The 20,410-nt window shown below is 42.6% G+C and overlaps 2 protein-coding genes across 2 annotated transcripts in view; one reads left to right on the forward strand and one right to left on the reverse strand. All coding sequences in view use genetic code 11, as the record gives it.

Annotated features, from left to right (window-relative positions):
* The window catches only part of EGR_06682 (hypothetical protein), a gene marked incomplete at both ends in the record, with an annotated part of 3,548 nt that extends 1,423 nt beyond the window's left edge, over positions 1–2,125 (forward strand). The window contains one exon of the mRNA XM_024495931.1: positions 2,010–2,125. Within this exon, the coding sequence (XP_024349697.1) occupies positions 2,010–2,125 (116 nt within the window). The remainder of the gene's footprint in view (positions 1–2,009) is intronic.
* A 5,925-nt stretch (positions 2,126–8,050) lies between these two features.
* EGR_06683 (T-box transcription factor TBX2-B) lies at positions 8,051–18,012 on the reverse strand (the record flags this gene model as incomplete). The annotated part of the gene is made up of 6 exons (XM_024495932.1): positions 8,051–8,206; positions 11,188–11,420; positions 13,386–13,840; positions 14,039–14,115; positions 15,520–15,669; positions 17,689–18,012. 6 exons carry the CDS (start codon positions 18,010–18,012, stop codon positions 8,051–8,053), a joined length of 1,395 nt encoding a protein of 464 aa, XP_024349698.1.
* Positions 18,013–20,410: the final 2,398 nt, after the last annotated feature.

Genomic DNA, 20,410 nt, shown 5'->3' on the forward strand with positions numbered 1-20,410 from the left:
ACGCCGTAATCCACTGCAAGGCATACCCTGTTACAAAACTTGTCTTTGAGAAGACCTCAGATTGAGAACCAGAGACTGCCCCACCTCATCGCCAGGTGATGATCATCACCCATTTCTTTCCTTACCCAATCGCAGAGTCACAGAGAGGCCTGAAAATAGAAGTGAGATAGGGGCGGGTGTAACGAGCGCTGGATTTTTCATTTATAGGGCCAAAGCGTTTTATGAAAGGGGCATTAGACAAATAGCTAGCCAAATAATATTGTCAAAGAGGAAATTTCCGTTTTGCTTTTACTTTAATAAGACGGACTTATAAAAGTAATCTAATACACTATTAATGCACCATTTTAATATATTTACTTCTTATTTAAAAAGTGGAATTACCATATAAATATTGTTTCATTTCCTTTAATAAGAAACCGAATTAAGCATCATTTCGGCAACTAAATTTTCAGAACAATGGAGGGCCATTAATACTCAGACGGTATTTACTCTAAGTTAGATCAATTGCGTATTTCATGAAAACTTTGGTTATTGTTTGAGTAAAAACTGGTTATATGGCTACTATTCCCACAGATACATTTAGAGCTTAAGTGAGTTTTGTACCCAAACGATCATCTCATCATTTCTTCTGGCCCATGCATTACCTTTAATTTAATCTATATTAGTTTGTGTTCCATCCAGGTGTCTGATGAGTTTGCTTGTAGCCTTCCAAAATGTTACAAATCGCTAGACTTTGGCGTCTAAAATACCCTATAACTATTATAGAGCACAAATACCCATGTATCATCCTCCTCATCATGCAGTCGTAAGTTATAGCTGATGACAGCGCCAAGTATAATGAATGATCTCTCCTATCAACCAGTAATAATTTGATTTACCTCATGCCGTATAATTCAAATTCGAATGCTTTGCCTCCGTGTTCCCATTTACCGGTGCCAGGATTGTCATCGGGTATGGCGAACAATTTCATCTAATAAAAATTGACTTGTCAGTGCCACCAATCCATTTTACGGGAGGACTGAACACTGCACGGCTTTCTTATTTAATTATCCCTCACATCTTCGAGTGACTTATAAAAAAGTGCTTTAATTAACTTACTTAACACCGTTTTTGTAATGTGCCAGGTCACGATCCTCAAAAATAACAGTGTCAAAACCTTGACTGCAAAATAAGTGACTGTTAAAATAGCCTTTATAAAGTTTACTACGAGTATTAGGGGTTGGTAGAGAATGGAACAAATTGTCAAAGTTTCAATCACAATGGCTATCAAGAGTTCGGTTTGATCGGTTCTTGAAGAAACGGTGATTCTCCCTATCATTCAGCAGTCTCAAATGCCAGCCCAATCAACGCCTCGATGTAGCAGTTATTTTATTTGATGCGATTTATTAATAGCAAAGTTTAGACTCGGTGCGATTACAACCTTTCCCCAATAAAATGAATAAAATGTGTGTAATAAATTAATTTGGAAGGGGAATCCCAGCAACTCTAGTGGTTGCATAGAAAATAACAGCATTCATTATCAATGGCACAACGGAATGACCTACCCAACAGCACTCACCACACTGTTGTTTACAACGAGACCGATCACACCGAGCACGCACAGGCAGGTAGACTGGTGCCGGGGGCACTCTGGTACGCCACTGGGTCAGGTGACAGCACTAACTCAATCCATTTCTCTTGCAGCGAAAAAAATAGCCCCGTTCCCAGTTTAATTGGGATTAGCTCTCACCTTACAGTAGTAAACTAGTCTGCATAAATAGGCATGTGAAAATAGTTTGCTTCAAAAGCTTATCATTTAAGGGCTCTATGTGAGAGGATTGGTTACACTAATTTGTAGTAGCAGTTTATGATTGCCGTTCAATCAAATTTTTTCTTTTATACATATTTTATTACTAGTTTCGGTGAAATCGTCCAGATCATCTCATAATTCTTCCTCGTGGATGTTGACATATTCATGCTGTAATTGATAAGCCGACTACAGCTATGTTCTAAAAATTATTCTCCATTAGTTTTTATTGAACTTTATTCTGATTGTTTTGTTGAGTTGGTTGATGCAAAACAAAAGTATTTAATAAAATACAAAACAAATCGGTTCCGGCTGAGCCAGGAACTACGACAGTTATAATTTTGCTAAAATATTCTGGGATATTGTTAAAGCATTGTAATGTTTTAACTGTTTGTTAATTTGGCGATCCTGTTGACTGGCTTGGCCTCCGGGCGATGCCAGTATATCCCCAGCCCTTCCGCACGTCGACAATACATATTCTGGCCCACATTTGTGCCCTCCCTCGTCTTCAGGGAAGTCTCGGGGCGCTACATCCGGTCTATGAGATTCCAATTTTTGCTTCTTAAATTTTAAAAGTAGTAGTTCTGAGCTTCTATGAGTGCAATTGTAAATCATCAGTCAGCATAGCTGAATAGATTAATTATGTGGTCCGATTTTTGCCACAGGCGCCAAAGTGCCGTTTTAGGCTACGTAGATAGCTAGCACATCGTATTTTGACATAAGTGTCTACCTACGCATCTTGCCCTCTTCGGATCACATCAGAAACAGTGGTTTGGATTAAGGTTTGAATTAATTAGTCAAGTATCCAAGTGATTGTTTAATGATAGACAATAATGGTAGCAGTCAAGTACAAACACTCTTTGGAATGTAAATGATTTCAATGGACGTTAGACGACCGATTGAGTCAAATTAAAGCATGGGTGTCAATGAACCACGTAAACTTAGGGTTAAGCTTACGCTCGTTGATCTTGCGATAATTCATTCTAACCTTAAAATTTGGCAGCCCGATCCTTGTAATGCTCTCGAAGAATACTAAGGTCTGAATTTGAATGTGGTCACAGGTAATGTAAAATAATATCAGAAGTGATGCCAATCCAAATGCCAATGGTGTTGAACTAACTTGTGTTTGACTCTTACTGCGAGGCAGGATTTTGTAAATCTACAATGTCTCTGCACTTTAATGAAGTTCAGATTAGTGACCTTAGAGGACCACCACAGTTGCATGTAGAAGCTTAGGGCTCTATAGGCCTTCCATTATTAACTGCATACACTCACTTATTGCAGTCTCGACACGTTGTAAATCGCGCCCTCCTCCCATTATACCCGCGCAGTAACGTGGTATGGAGTGGAACAGTCCATTGGGAACCTTTTAGCATCACTCGCAAGGCAGAACAATCCACCACCACCTCTCTCCATTTCCCATTCTGCGATTTTGCATTCCTCCTCTGCATTGCAGGCCAAAGAAAGGGAAGAGTCAGTGTTGAGTACCTGTTGATGACCACTTTGCAGCTTTTCACTCCGTTCCACCCCGAGGAAGCATCAGTATCACTGCCGTAATGCGAAAAGGATAACAGCTTTTTCGGTAGATAGCGTGATTTTGTAAAGTGTGCCTCTCCTTGAAGTAAATGGAAACTGCATTATGCATTGTGAGCATGGGCGGGGCAGAGTGTTGCCACTTACTGTCCCGCTCCCTCTCTCCCCCACGCTCTCTCCCCCTCCGGAGGCGTTTTCGCACGTCTATCATGGTGCAGGTAGTCATATTCGTTTCATTATAATGGTGAGATAATTCGCGAATCTACCTCATGGTCCTGACTACGCGCCCAATTCATCAGGGTTATTTATATCCATTAGATCGTAGCATAAGGTAGGCTGCACAACAGTTGTATTTGAGGTTCATCAATTTAAAACAAGTGTTCCGTTTTACCATTTAGAACGCAAAGCGCCAGATTATTGAGATCGCAAATTAATGCAATGGTAATTGCTAAATACATAAAACCATTCTACTTTAAAATTATTTTACCTGTCCACAATTTATCCTATAATACCCAGCTGGTTTTAAGCTTAATTTAACGTTTTTGTAGTTTACGGAAGGTTCCAGCTCCGTAGTAGTCTAGTGAACACAGCGCTTTACCTAGCCTCGTCCCTTTCCACCGCCCATCCCTCCCCTGCCTCCAGCTCTGCACCCAGGCCCCAGTAACAATTCTGCATTGCTGAACATACGTCAGGTGCAGTTTACTATTACTGCTGTTACCAGACCGTGGTTCCCTTCGGGTGTGACTACCACCAGCTACTTCTGCAGCTGTCTTGCATCTGCTTTCCGTCCAACACAATCACAAAGCATGACAACTACACATACACATGTCAGTCAATAATAGGGGTCATTCCGAGTAGTATTAAAGACGATAACAGCAATGATTAATTTTACTATGTACCACGCGTATGTTTATTGGAAGGACACTGCTATGGAGTTGCGGAAATTCAGTCAACCTGAAGGTCATTACAAGAATTGGACCTATCGAAGACGCGACGCACACCTTTCATAGCTCACAAATGAGAGGCATTCGGTCTGCTTTCGCCGATCACTAATTAATAATCACAGTTCTCTGCACAAAAGTGCTAAAATGTGACAGTGAATGGGTAATTAATGAATATGTTTCATTTCTTCTGTTCAAAATTACCGTGTTTACACTAACAAAAGTTGGAACTACAACGTCTTTTACTTCAACATTTATGTGATAGTGAGGAAACTTTAAAAACAACAAGAACTAGGGATGGATAGTTTATTCTGTGATTGTGCTTGATTGCTGATGCGACGTGGGCATCGGTCGAAAAGCCTTCGACACAGGTAAAGCTAAGAATTCTTCAGTGGATCTTTTGCAGGTTTTGGAAAGGCTACCACCTGCTTGGCGCTTACCTCTCACCTCATGTAGCAAGTGTGCACTGAGGCATCAATACTTTAGGAATGAAGCTGACATTTCTGCCTGATTGTCGCGTCAGCTGTCAACCCTGTACCTGGATAAGTCTTCATTCACACCGCCACTTGTACATACAACCTTATTTAAATCTCTTTCTAGGTTAATGTGGTTTGTAAACAGTGCGAAATAACGTGAATTTACATGCTTCCTTAGTATCGCCAAATGAGTTTTTGCATCTAAAAGTTTTGGCAGGTAGTGTCTGACTTATTGCAATTTTTGCAAACCAAGTATCCATCCTAAAATGATAAATACTCAAGAAGTGGTAAGAGATACGAGACGTCTTCTGCCAGCTCATTTTTATTTAGAGAGTACGAGTGAAACCTAGTGACTCGCGCGAATGTCTCCCATCTGTTGGCCCAGGAACCCTGCGACATCAGTTGGTCAGCTCTTCTAGCTAATAGATGGTGCTTAAGCTTCCTAGTTTTGTGTTGTAGAGAAAGCCATCTGGTCAGTACCACAGTTAAGCATAACTCTTGGAAGGTATTATTTAGTTATCTAGCGCCCTAATGAGTAGGAATACACCAGTTGACCTATTTGCTTAGCAAATCCAAATTTTATAAATATTACTATATTTATATGCACCCGTACTTTTGCACAGATCTACAAAAACTCGGCCTTGTAAATCCCAAAATGAAGAACAGTGCTAGTATAGGACTGCAGAAAGTGAAAATGAACTTATCCAACCATTCTACAAACAGTCATTGCTGCACAAGAAAATATATTGCACTGTCCATCCACTTGTCAGTCTCCAAGAGAAATTTCCTCTGAATTTGAATTACTAGTGACCCTTTTACGAAGAAGTGAAGTGTGTCGATGGTTGTTATCTGAAGCAATATCGTTGGAGCAGAAGATAAGTGTACAGCTTCCATGCATAGTAAATTTTTACTTCTTCCCTATACACGTAAATTTTAAAAGTGCAATGTTAATTTGTTTTTCATCATTTTTACCTCTTTGTAAAAAATGAGCTTGCTTATTGGTTTAATTGTACAATGAAAATGTTTTTCATTGTAATTTTGCAATCAAAATGTGTCTGAGTTAAAGATGTTGTAGTTTTTGGTTATGAGTAATATAGTGAGTTCATAAAGAAGGGCCAGAAAGTCCTTTAAGAATTCACTTTGACAAACCAGTCAATTAAAATAATAAGGGTTAGGATTGTGATCAAAGCAAGTACATTCAAGCAATTGTAGAGATGTTCGAATGAATCTCTCGAAATAGCAGTTTTTCCACAATCCACTGACTAGGACGTGATTTAACCCTTAAAGCGAGATCATGACCACCATATTAAGCAATGGAAAGGTCAATGTGATAGCATGAATCCTTATTCATTTGTCACTTAGTCTCTTAATATGGGCTTCAAATTCGCTTCACGAAATTGCTCTCGAGGCTTGTCTTAAAATTGCTAGCAATATAGAATACAGTCTATCTTTTCATAACTTGATAGGCTCAGATTAAGCATTTCAGTGACCCACTTTTAGCAAAATTTAAGCAAATCACTAGGAACGCATAATTTTTTAATCGTGGTTGTAAAAATCAAGCACGTTTGTAATTTACCCTATGGCGCATGTTAAAAAACAAGACATTTTAGAACGCATTCATAATTGTATTTCACTCATTTGCCACTTTGTCCCACATTTAAAGATGCACCTTGCAAAAATGTCCAAGTGCATGGGACCGCATTTGCATCTGTAGCAAATTTCGCGCGACAATAATCACACGTAACGGCCGCGAATTTCACGGGTCGACGAGTCCTCCTTTAGAAACACCGCGAACTGTGCATAGTTTAGGGGAGACTTTGGTAGGCGAGCACAAGAAGCCCACGGTTTGTGAATATTCAGCAGCCAACAGATTTTACCGCCTTTAAAACAGTAGCCAATGTTTCCCTTTAATGGTCACTTTTATCTCATGCCGGGATCTCATTGCTGTATTTTTTTTGTTTCTTTTCAGAAAATATCCGACAACCTTTCACAAATTTCAAACCCTTTTACTGACTTGCATTAGGAATAACTGCACAGTTTTCGTGCGTCCAGGTTATTTTACTCCGAGTTCCCAGTTAACAAGAATTGTCCTGAAACCCTGGAAATGGTTACAATTGCTGGTGGACTACCACCTCCTTCCACTTGGTTGGTAACAATTCAGTATGCCAGATGCGCGGCAATAGTAGTGTGCAAAAAACAGCATTTCGGTTTCTGAAGTACCTGAACAATTACAGGAACACTAAAAATTGTTTCACATCATTGGGCTCTTTAGATTCAAATGTAATTTAACGTTTGTATTGTTCTCAGTAACGTGTATAACTTTTTTTGCTTTCTTTGTTAAGCTGATAGTATTCTACACAAATTGCATTTATTTCCACTGTCTTACACGCTAGGGTGAGGTATTTCCACTGGGCCATTCAAGGTAAATTCAAGTGTTCTGCAATGAACTGTAGAGAAATTGGTAACTAGCATTGCCACGAGTGAAGTTGAATGTATACATTTTGAGCGTTTTGGCCTTTTGTAAGAGTTCCACAAATCTCCACTTCAATCAGTCCTGTTCAGAGTGATTAGTAGACCCTCCTACAAGTCAAAAGATTTGTCAAGAGAAATTCATCAGCCTGGGAAGCTCGGCATACCTCAACTTCTCAGCTTAAACTGTGTTGATGTCGAGATATCAAGAGGCATCGGCAGCAAACAAAGTGACATCCGGACCGATTCATCAAGCTACCACTTATCACAACTCTGCGACTATTGTAAAAGACGCAGACATCGATGACAAGTGCATCCATCACACCTTAACCCCAACATAGTCGTGCTTCTGAATGAAGAATCCCAAATCGACCAACCATTAAACCAATTCACTCATATTTCACGAATGCACCCGAGGTTCCGCTTCCGATTCGCACTTTATAAGTTGTTTAGCCTCCTAATTATGAAGTCACTCAAAGGTCGCTTGGAACTCTCAACCCATCATACGCATGAAATACAGTGCAGACCTTACGTCTATGTGGTTGAGGCTTTCCAATCAAGCCCACTGTCCTTCCAAAATGATCTCTTGTTGGCCTGATAGGCTGTTCTATGAATTCAGCAACACGCCACGAGTCTTTTTCAAAATCCAAAAAAGCCTAGAAACCAGTTAGTACAATAGGGGACGATAGATGCTTTATTTTACCTCGGTGGAGACACTGTACATTTAAATGTTTGGGTGCATAAATGTTAGCACCCTTCATTAAGTAGCATGGTGAGGATGCAGGTTGAGCTAACAATGATGCCATTTCGTAGTATAAAGGCGCTTTGGTTACTACAGTACTTCTTCAAAGGAGATTGGTGATACTGAAGCTCTTCTTCGATGCGCTGGGGCCCGAACCCTGTTCATCCTCTGCTTCTTTCGGGTGTTGGTTATCTCCCAACTGTTTTGTTGAGGTCCACGACCGTTTGCTACCCGTCGGAAATTCGGAGTGGTCCTCAAACTGTAATAAAGGGATAAATTATACCAGATAGTACAAGTCAACCACTCCCATAAAATGATGATAAAGTAGAAATTTGAAACCAGTTTACGTAACCCAGCGCCTTTCCCAACATCTTAGCTGCAGGTATGCATGTGGCTCTGGTTCAGCCTATCACTTTAATACCTTTTAGAATTTTTTACACCTATAGTGGTTGGCCCAACAAATAAATATTTGATCTTAATCCAAAGTCTTACGACTGAATCAGATAACCGGCGTCAGGGCAGTCCGATGGTCCAAGCTGCGTTGCATTAAATGCATACATTTCTCCAAACTCACACAATATCTGCTACACACGTTGATTAATTTGGTGATGAGAAGGCAGGGGTGTAGGTATTAAGGGGCCGTGGCAGTGCTGATGGTGGCAGAAGGGAGAAGAGGGGAAGGAAGAGGACTAGAAGTAGTGAGGAGCGGTGGGCAATGCATAATGCACGAGGCGTTGTCAGGCTCGGATGCCTGCTTGCTTGGATACGTGCATGCGTGCGAGTGTGCAAGCGTGTGCAGCCACGTACACCTAATTACACTTGGCGACGGCTGCCTTTTCTCCACCTTGTGAGGAGCAAGGCAGCCAGGATGGGGGAGAGATGGCGCGATACCAGCTAATTAGCTGCAGACGCCTCCAACGCCCTCACTCCTGCTACCTTCTCATGACTCCACACACAGGCGTAGATGGGGGAGGAATGAGGAGAGAAGGCAAGAACGAGAGTAGAGGGGAAGGCGGGGATACCACCACGGCACTTCCTGTCGAGCATTAGGCTCAGATTATTATGATTACTGTACGCAAGGTGGATATGCATTAATATGAGGCGACCGATCAACGCAAGAGTAATTATCTCCTTGCCAGAGGCGTACACACCCATACTCTAGCTGTTGATGTTTACCATATGCCCATGTGCTTCAGTCGGACACCCAAAAAACTTTCATCCTCTCACTGGTTACATAGAATCACTCAGACCTTTGCGTTAAATGATCTAAAATGATTTCATTCTGTAAATGTAAATAGTATCTAAGTCAACTTGGGGGAAAGTGATTTTACAACCTAAGTAACCGCTCTTTTGCCACTTATGTCTAGAGAAAATAGGCAGATCGTCATCAGTATTCTCTAGGACCTTATTTGATCCTGCTGACTGAAAATCGCATATGGCTGCCGCAAATAAACTTCGTGCTGCCAAGCACGCACTACAGCAAATATTTGATTCCATGTTTTCACCGCAAAAGAGACCTTGTTTATAGTGACAGCAACGTCATCCTCCGTACATAGATTCACCGTAGGTAAATGCCGCTTTGGAACGGAACAATGTAGTTGGCGTATCCCCTAGACGCATGTAATTTGTGATGGACATTTTGCATGACATTAGGACAACCTTGAAGTGGCCTGGAATTGTCGAGATTCCTGGTGAAAAGATTTATCTGAGTGTTCCATCGTCTAGTAATTAAGCAATAGCATCAATTAGTAGTTCGCGTTTGCATGAGTCGTCAATCGCACCTACATGCGCATATACGCACACAACCACGCATTCGCATAGCTGAGCTTCACCCGGGGGTCACCCTTTGTGCAGTCTCGTCACAGTGGTAGGTAGATTGTCGACATGATAAACGGCGAAATTGTGCCTACACACGGGCAGACATAAATTACTTGAGTGGAGGAGTGACTATCTTGTGACGGGCGTACTTAGCGTAGGTGGTGTTCAAATATATGTTGAATGGTCCATTGTCAAGACAATATGGATAGGCGCCACTTAGAGGCATTCCATTCTGCTCAAATACACCGCTTCTCCTCCGACATTTGTGCTAGATTCCCACGTTCTTTCCACTTTATCGACTTGTGGCAGTCGGCATCACGTTTCGTCAGTAAGTGTTACCTATGTGGATACATGAATCAACAAAGCGTAAAGTATACGAGGAACCTGATGAGCTAGTAAGACTGACCAAACAACGGTAACAGAGGAATGTTCCCCAATAGCTTTAAGTTACTTGGTGACGGGGGTAACCGTATGAAAATGAAATTCGGATAAGTATCTTTGTGGGTATTTAACGCATTGATGTAGGAGGCTCCATCATCTAGCATTGATAATAGTAATGTGTACGAAAGCAGAAACCTAGTCAATGTAGATTCAAATAATTGCTATGGAAACCCCTTCAGGAGAACCATGACGACAGAAAGGTGATGTTTCTAAGGCATCCACCACCCAAATTCCCTCTTATCAGGTAAATGCAATCGCAAGCCTGGAGCAATTACACACAAGCACACCTTTCCCCGGGAGCAACTGCAACAAGGGCGTCGCCCGCTGATGCACTAATGCATAGCAGGGGAGGAGAGAGGCAAGAGGATGAGGGTGGGATAAATGTATGGGGGCAAGGAGGGAGACAAGGGTTGAAGTAGTTGGGTAAGGACTGAACTATGCGTTTTAATTAGACCAATCAGACCCCGCAGGCGCCTTTACAAGCGCATTGGCAGCAGTATTAGTAGGGAGCTAGCCTTCCACCTGGGATTCCTGTATTCGCAGCCATGGCGCCAACCATATGGTGCAACTTTTTACCTCTACTACCTCTTGGTGAACAGAGTGCGAGATGCCGGGACGGAGATAAGACGCGCTAACGCCCTCTCATACAGACGCGCACACCCAACACAGATCACCCCCTCTCACCTGCCTTGATTACCACGTAAAATATGGCCAAATTGGGGGTAGTGGCAGTGGTGTGGCGGTGAAGACAAATACACATGGGAGAGTACATGTCCTTTCCCAGAAGTGCTGATAAGTCGATCGAGAAGGTTTCGAATCTAGTAATCTGTTATTTCATCTAAACTATTTCATCTCAGTAAATCCTTGAAAGGGACAACGAGTTTAACAAGCCAGTGTACATTCACTAGTCGATCTACAGTGGATTCAGTAAAGAAGGGTTTACGAAGTGGATGACAAAGAAAGCGTTTGGTGCCCACTTACTTCCCGCGGAAAGACGGCCGGATCAGCTGGTGACTCGCACCCGTCCACTGCGGATTTGTTGGGAGAAGGTCGGTCGGCAAGGGAGGACGGTGGGGGCAGATGCTGAGATGAGAGAGAATGAGTGGATGGCTGAGACCGCCCAGAGGGAGGGCAGTGGTGCACAGTGTGCCGCTGCTGTAGGGACGAGCCCAGAAGGAGTGGGGATCTCTCCAGCAAATTATAGCCATCCAACCCTGGGGAGAAGCGGTACAATTCAGTACACAGCAAGTTTACTCAATATTTGAAAAAAGGCAACGCTTATAAGGCACTGCTTTGTGACTTCATACTAGCATTGATTGCAGGTTAACGTCACGGTGACAATTGCTGGTGGGTGGGAGGAATCATCGTTCACCGTCTGAACTCTGAGTGCTGACGACCTGTTTATGCTAAAATGTGAGAAATTTCACGTCTTTCTGATTTGAAGCACAGGTACGCACACTGAGCCTTACGCACACCTCAACTAATCTTACCTCTGCAAGTTTAAGTGTTTTTCATCTTTCATGATCGAAATGTCACCATAAAAAATGAATATAGATTGGGTCAGAATTTTTGAATATGATTGAGTCGAATGTATAGAAAAAAATTGTGAATGAGTAGTAGTCTTACTATCGTTTCACAGTAGCGGTCTCAAAAATTTCATAACTGGAGGATGAGAGTTAACCATTATGAAGTTCACACCGAATTACCACCTCTTATTTTCTCACAATCCGACAGTTTCCCTGTTGTGATTGCTTTCCAGCTGCTCAAAGCAAAGAACACCGCAGTTAAACACAGTTGGGGGTTTATCACGAACGATTGACATGAAGCATCAACGATTCCCACGAAAAACCAGATTATTGGAGTGGAAACATCACCTTTAAAAACGTGCTGGCACATGAAAATAGCATAAGCAGCATCCACTAATTTGTTACGGGAACTGCCCATGCCTACTTGATACTATGTGCGTCTCACAAAAGCTCCACGTGTGTCGGTAAGGGAGGTTGAGGAAGGGAGGGAGTGAGAAATGCACCCTTCCGTTCGCCACCCTTTTGTTCCATAATTGTTTGTTTTATGTGCACATTAGTTGGTGGGTTAGGCACATCGTTTTCCCTCATGCGTGAAGGTATTTCGCACGTGCACGCTCATTACACTTTTCCCCGTCACCCGTGGTCCCTTCACTCCCACCTCAAAGTAACATTCCGCACAGGCTATTATGGTCAGGGCGAAAGGCTGAGTTTAAATGGCAGGTCATCACTTCAAAGAATGGTAAAGGGAGCTCCAATCAACCGGAACGGTTGAGCCAGCTTGACCGCCACGCCCCTGTCCGTCTACTTCTGAAAGGCTAATTGTGCTTCTTCAATCTAGTGTCGTTTCATTCACTTCCTAGATATTGTACTCAACAGTGTTGGACGTTTTTTCATAAATATAAGTGTAAATTACAGTAATAATAAGTTTGTGTGATTTAAGTATAAGTGTCGCATAAGTGTTGTGGAAGAGACTTCTGGATGATGATGCCACTCAAGTGACGCAGGTCAAAGCAGCAAATACGACAACTTCACTTGCACTCGACAACAACCTGCCACTCCTTCTCATTAATGTAAAAGACTTAACCCTCACTTCTACGGGTTAGCTATGCAAAAAAATTAAAGAAAACAAACAATGATTATCGAATTTTTAACCTAGATAACCTCATCAAGATACAGCAATAAAGGGCTATGATTCCTCCATAAACTAAATATTTATTAATTCAGGAGCTCTGCTTTTCCAGTTGTGATTCATCCAGAAATTAGTTTTATTGAAGCAAAACCACAGAATAAATCGCTTTAGATAACTTATCAAAGTAAATGACAAGGTAGAAGCGGGTAGACGCAGCGATGCTTCCCGCTACATTCCCCTACTTGTGGCCGCTAATGGAAAGGCATATTAAATTGGTATTGTCAAATCCGACTACTGGTAGTTCCCTACGTCTTATGCAAAAATGACTCAAGGCATGTTTCAGTAAAGGTTACTACTCTATCACTGGAGTCAATTAGCCTCATACATTGTTCATCTCAAGGTTTGATTATATGTATCACCTAAGGTTCATAACGTGGTAGCCAAAGGCGGTGTTTCAAATTTACAAAATCAATTATTAGCAGAAACTAGGAGAAAAAGCATCCAGACAAGACGAGACCACTTACGAGTCGAAGGAAAATTGGGTGATTTCTGATGACCCGTTACCAGTGACTGGCAGAGAAGGTTGGCCAGACTGCCCGGCCGCCGATCGAGTGCGGCAACAGCCGCTGCAGCAGCCAGGAGGCGCTCAGACTCCCTGACGTCGGCCCACACGCGTTCGGCGAGGGAGGGGAGCTCAGGAAGGCGTCCCACAAGGGGACAAGGGACAGCTAGCTGAGACAACTGCAGTCCTCCATCGTCTCCACTCGCCCCCCCGGGTGGGTGAAAAGAGGAGAGAGGCACGGATGGCAGTTGTGGGAGGCGGCCAAAGGAGCAGGGGAATGGCGGTTGTCTTAGGGCCGAAAATAGGGCGTCTTTGCTCCGTCTCTCGCCCTCACTGGCTTTCACGTCCTCATCGGCATCCTCGGGGATCAAGCTTTCGGTAGAATTCAACGGCGGCAGCTGCTGCAGTCGTTGTCGTCTGAATTATGGAGAAAAAGAGAAAACACTCTATTTTGCTGCTTAATACATAGTAAACTGCATGTTGTATTACACGACTCGAAAACAATGGTTACTACACTTAGCAAAGCACTTTAGCTTAAGTCATTTGAAAAAGCGAAATGCAGTTGAAATTACCACGGTAAATCCAGTTTCTTACATAGTAGTTGCCTTGACTTACTTCTTTTCACGCCTTCCACTTCCGTTGTCTCGAAAACCTTTAGCAAATGGATTGTGGTCGATTTTTAGTTGCGTAATCTAAAAACAAAAGCTCTCCTGTTCAAAGTCGCAGAAAATACGTGAACTTTTGTTACTGTGAGAAGTCATTTAGTTGGACAATTCTTCATTTAAGAAAATTTGTAGAATCTATCCCCGTATGACATAAGTCTTCGAATTTAAAAGTCTGGATCAACTAGACATCAAGAGTGGATTGAGGTCTGGGGGTTCGTAGGCGTTCCTGTTAGTGCTGATGGTCCACTAAATCAATGTAACCACTCCAAATTTCGTGTCAATGGAGAGAACTTCGGCCATCGTTGTTCCTTCGGTCTTGGACCTGCTGTCCTGGTCAGCAGTTATTTCAACGGTCCAATGTGTTGAGAAACGAATTATAGTACCGTTACAACAAACTAATCACCAGAAATACTTTCTTTTTTTCAACAAATACTGGTGATTTGTAAAAATGCGTATAGCAGCTCTAGAGATCGCTGTGGTGTCACAATTGGTTAAGCTGCATCAGTCATAAGACCATCTAAGTGATAATTGCATAAAAAATTTCATTTATCACCTACGCACACTCAGTAGAGCCATAAAACGGTGCTTTAATGTACTCTCTGCGCACCAAATCCTCGGCGCGACCACTAGTGTGCGATCGCAGACACTGGTTGTCGTGTCACAAGCCGCGCAGGGTGCCTCCTAAATGGCGCGAAAGTTAGTCAATAAGCCTTCAAATCGTGATGTTGAGTGCACACATGTGTGCACATCGGCCTCTAATTGACAGGCAAATCGTCTTTGTTTTTGCCTGCTTAAATAACTTGATCCTGTCTTTCATTCCTCCTACGCCTATCACACCTGTGCTGTCTACAGTCCATACAGGCCTGGATGACGTCAACTAACCCATCATCTGCTGATTTTACATGCGTTTCCGTGATGCGCTGAGTTTAAACCAAGTCACTACAACCTGTGCGACCAGATTTGCAGCACCTCCGAAAGCTGATACGGTCGTATGTATGCCTTGAATTTCACACCCAAGTAATTAAAGAGAGCCATTTGGTGAGCACCTCAATTCACCAAAAATGCGGACCCTCTCCCTCATAATTAAGTGGTAATCGATAACAGGGCCACCCAGGGACACTAGCAATTGTCAGCATTCAACACTCTCTGACACACACGTCGCACTCCCAGGCCAGTTTCGTGCGCCCTCAAGGTGGGTATGCTCATTATTCAACCAACCCCTCACACGCATGCAAAGGTGTTAATTCCCCGCCTTGCGCCCCCTTTCCCCTGGCCCTCTATCCCCAAGATGACAGATGGACTCCACACACAGACGCCTGCCACCACAATCGATAGAGGGTGTGCCGAAGATGGGAGTGCAGTAGGGCGCCGAAATGAGTGGAGCGAATCGAGGCCGGAGGGACCCAACTACTAGGGCACTGCTGCACTGACCTGTTCATTTTGGTAGGCCGTGACGGCGATGAACTCGGACTCCTCGAATGAGAAGGTGACGAACTCACAGAAATTGATCTTCATGAGATCATCTGCCCGGACTATGTGCACACGGGGTATGTACTTGTGCATAGAGTTCAGCACGGCTTGCTGAAATTCAAATAGCCATAGTTTGACATTGTATCCAAAGCATAATAGAAACTGATTAATAATGAAACGTTGAATGAAATTCAGTGATTTGCTATTCTGAGGTTTCATATGCTTTAAACTATGGTCATGAATGTACCTGACCTATTGTGATGCTCCAACACATAAGTAGCGTTGGAGATTCCGGAGTCGTCAGACGGTAACCTTTGGTCTAGTTTACGACGTGTCCGATTTCATGGTTGGCAGACCATTGTGCGTTTTTTTAATGTGAGTTGCCTGTTGTACAAGTAGCAGATATGATGGGTTTTGAAGGCACCCCGACATCAGTAGCTCATTAAACGCACACCATTGCACGCACACACACAGCAGACACACGCAAGCTAATCAATTGTTAGCCGTCAGTACCATCTAGCGATTGTCAGAGCTGGTTATGTGGTCCGTTTATTGCCAAAACAATTGTCTTCACACCTTTACACCTACCGCATAGTGACAAGTGAAATTAGTAATTTATGTGTACGCAAATTGACTTGACGACCCAACGAAGAGCACACAACACTCGTCGGTGCCTGGTGTAGGTGCAAACACACTTTACAAGTTTAAATGCAAGTAGAGACTTGGGTGAATTCTCACGCCTTTGCTTAAAAGCGTACCCCGAATGCGTGTGAGTATCTTCAGTATAGCAGTCCGATTCTAGGCAAATAATAAATCTAAAGCAACTATGCACGTTGCAAAAGCGCTTCTTCATTTGCAGACTAAGCTCCCAAATTCTTGCGGATGGTGTCAGTGCCGAAAGATTCAGTGAATGAATTTGAGGACGATTAATCAGTAGTAAAAGAATTTCTCACAAATCATCCGGCAAAGGCGTTTGGCGTGAGTCCACCTAGGTGTGCGCGATTCAAGTATAGACAGGCGTGAATCGTGTGTGTGGGGGCTCTCCGTATGAGATGGACGCTACATCAAGGGAGCGCCGCGAGCTGGGTTACCACTCAAGCTAGCGCATACATGTGGGACAGTCAATAGTTCAACGCAGGCCACCTGGGCCAGACGTATCGACACCGACGCGAGGCTGCAACGGCAGGGGCGAGGTCCACTCCACACACTGCTTTTCACGGTTTGCATCGCTGTTTGTCTATTATGCCCTCGCTCAGTAGCAGTGGGTCACTTAGGTTTATGATGTAGCCTTCAAAAACAAGAGTCTTCACTCCCTCCCCCTTCTTCCAAATCACAGAGAGCGCTTACATTTGGACGTGATCACATCATACCCAACTCTCCTAAGATATACTGTTTTTCTCCGATCTTAACCTATTAAGACGTTTTAGGAACTCGTTTTTAACGCACCTTTTATAATCCGATCCCATATGATTATATTTTCCTAGTTTGCAGGTCTCATATTTAAGCTAAAAAAACTACTGTTGTGCATAAGGATGGATTGATTTCTGACAAAATGAGTAATATATTCGCATATGCGTTTAGTGACAACATTGGAGTTTGTGCTACCGAAATACTTGAGGTTGGGAAATAACACGAAAGCCGCTGGAATAAATAAATGCCTTAGCTCCATTCAGCAGATTTACATTTCATTGACCAAGATTAATGAATTTTTTAGTGCAGCTCTGAGACGAAACTTCAATCACACACATGAATGTAATAAAATCACATTAGGAAAAAGTGGGTGGAAAATCGCTGTTCCAATGATCTGTACCTTGAGGGATCTATTTGTCTTTCTTTTACCCCCTTTTGGTCATGCTGAATTTACACAAATCTTTTTCAACTAATTTTTTTGCATTTTGAGCATCAGTTTTTCCCTCAATCTTCACTAAAATGGTTGTAATGTTAAGGCAAAAATTAACTGAGGTCCACATATCCTACCTTTGGTTCAGGAGGTGCATATGGATCATATTACTTGACTACCCAGTATTCAATGAAAAAATGTATCTCCAGCAATAATTCGAGCTATACCTAGTCTCGCTAGAGTTCTCACCGAATCACTCCTAGGCAGGAGGTTAAGGAGGTTTCACTTACGAAAGGTTGTCGCTCAGTGATGTTGTTGGTGAGCTTGAGTTTGTGAAAGGAGATAGGTTTCTGCATCCACTGCTCACCAGTGGCAGGTGAATCGGGATGGATGTAAGGTCGTTTGGTGGGTTCGGGATCAGCCTTGCCCGCCACGGCCCAGCCATTGTTGTGGAACTTGTAGCGGTTCTCATCCCGTGGCACTATGTCCATGAGCATCACGTACTTTGCCTTCGGATCCAGCCCACTCACGTTGACCTTGTAGGCTGGGAACATGCGTCTAAAGGGGTTGGACCGGAGTGAGATAACCTTATCATCTACCCATGCTATCACCATTACTCTTGCAAACTCCCTTGTTTTTGTTAGCATGTACCTATTGTAATTTAAGCCCTTTCACTAGACTGAGTGCCATTCTGGTCCAACAGTTGTCTTATACGCCTTCAGATCGCACAGAGATCAAATAATATGCTCAAACCTTATCGTAGCCTTGGTTGATTTAGCATACTCTCTGCAATTAAAATATTCTACTGTTTTTACCTACTGTAAAGCAGGCAGTTCTTAAGGCTGTGCTTAATCTTTCAGGTTTTTACATTCAAAAACAGAATTCGTGGGAAGGCATGCATTCTAAATTCGGACCCACCTAATGTTGAACTTTGCCGGACAAATAAGCAAGTTTCATTATGTTACTATCGCATGTGAGACTTGATCAGGCAGTAAATAGTAAAAAAAAACATCTCTAAAATTTTGCTTTTGAAAAAATCCCACAGGATTTGTTCACTTCACTTAACTTCTCTGGAAGCTGTACTTAAAACTACTGGCAGAGTCAAATATTGCATTAATTTTCTATTTACGATGATTTAAGAATTAGTTGTAGACACTATTTTTTTCCAAGCACAATGACTCCTTCCCTCACATTACTACAATTATGACGTTTTGACACGTTGTTAGCAAAATGGCAGATTTTGAACGTGACCACAGCGTTCACTGATTGTAACCTGAAAAACCTCGGAAGACGCTACAGTCCCACTATAAAAAGTGATAAAGGGATTGCTTTAAGTTCTCCAGCCGCAACAGCCTAATGGGCAGTTCGTTCTTAGGATGAAGCATTCAGTTAAATCAATGGTCGAAATGAATTGAGTCATCCGGTTGTACAGGCCACATTTAAGGGGTCTTTGTTCATGCGGATTAAGCTAAAAAAACTGGTCGAGAATTTGAAATTAGTCAATGCGGCGTCCATCCGAGCCGGTTGTAAGTGAACTGGAAAGCCACGGAATGGATATTACGGCACATAAAAGACACAGAAACTGTAAATTTTTCGCATAGGTTTTGAGAAGTGCACTTTTAAAATTGGTAGGTGTAAACGCACGCACGCGCGCAATAGCGCGTAATGGGCACCTATCACAGGAGCGAGTGGCCACTTCATCCCTTGGAAGTCGTAGTAAATCACTAGCCGACAGCTCTATTCCGTCGGATGTGCGACCGCCTAATTGACAGTGGTCGCACCATGCAAGTAGTAAATCAAATGCGGTGGATCTTTCAACCCCTACCAAATTGCACAGGCGTGCGTGCGTACGTGTGCGCTTGTACGCGCGCAATTGTTGAAATTATCACTCCTCGAGGCGGAGCAGCTTGGTGTTTGCCTTTTGTGGTTTTAACGGTAGCGGTGGTGTATAGGCCAGTTCAAAGTTCCCGAAGACACAGGGAGTGTTCTCTTGTTCTCTCTCGTCACATGCGAAAACTGCGCACGCCCTGTGTTATTCTTTCTCAAGAGTGGCCTCTCACGGGCCTCCTTCTCTGTCCGCAAATCTGTGCGCGACTTCGAGAACAAGAGATTACCCTGTCACTGAGGCCCAAATTTTAACAGGCCACGACGACATCATTTGTGAAAACATTGCACATAAATTCAAAGTTGGCGCTTACTCGGAGTTGGCAGAAGTAATAGTCATCAGGCAAATTGTCTGGTCTTCAGCAGTTAAGGAACAATGAGTATGGCTTGCACTCAGACATAAAATTATATGAAGGAAATTTTTCAGTGCCTCAAGTGAATATTTGATTTATGTTTCGTTTATGTAATATGTTGTAAAACCGCTTTATAAACAAGCAAAGAAGTGGTTTTAATGGGCGTTCACAGACCACTTAATTTCAACGCCAATTAAAGTAAGCGGGTAGATGGATTTGGCGTATACCCAACACTAATCACAACCCCCGATAAGTATGCATGTTTTTATCTAAACGGAACCTTTACCGCATTCACTGTAGTTTTATTTGCAGCTCCATTTGCAGTCCATCACAGTAAATAATTATCTGTTAATACATACACTATCACTTCACTCCAAAACCCGTCAAAACTAGAAGCTGTCTCGTTTTTGTCTTGAAAACAAACGTGTTATCCATTTTTCACACTTTAAGATGTGGGTTTTTAAATAAATATGCCTGTCAGTAATCGCAAGTTTAGGTGAAATCTGCATTTACTGCTACAAATGGTAAGCCATGAAAGGTGATTAGAATTGAAAGGGCCGTATTTTCCTCCTATTTAATTCGATTATAAACGCCTCGCAGATGATCTGGCACGTAGTGTCTGCTCATAGCAGCTCGGTATTATTGTGGGTCCCTTTCAAACTGTCAGGTGCCAATAATCCACAGGTAATCTGATTTAAGTCACGTTATCCATAACCAACTGCACGGGATAAGAAATAAATTAATAAAGATTATCGCACTGTCAACCGAAATTACT

Source organism: Echinococcus granulosus, assembly GCF_000524195.1.
Source record: "Echinococcus granulosus chromosome Unknown EG_S00061, whole genome shotgun sequence".
Taxonomy (NCBI): Eukaryota; Metazoa; Platyhelminthes; class Cestoda; order Cyclophyllidea; family Taeniidae; genus Echinococcus; species Echinococcus granulosus.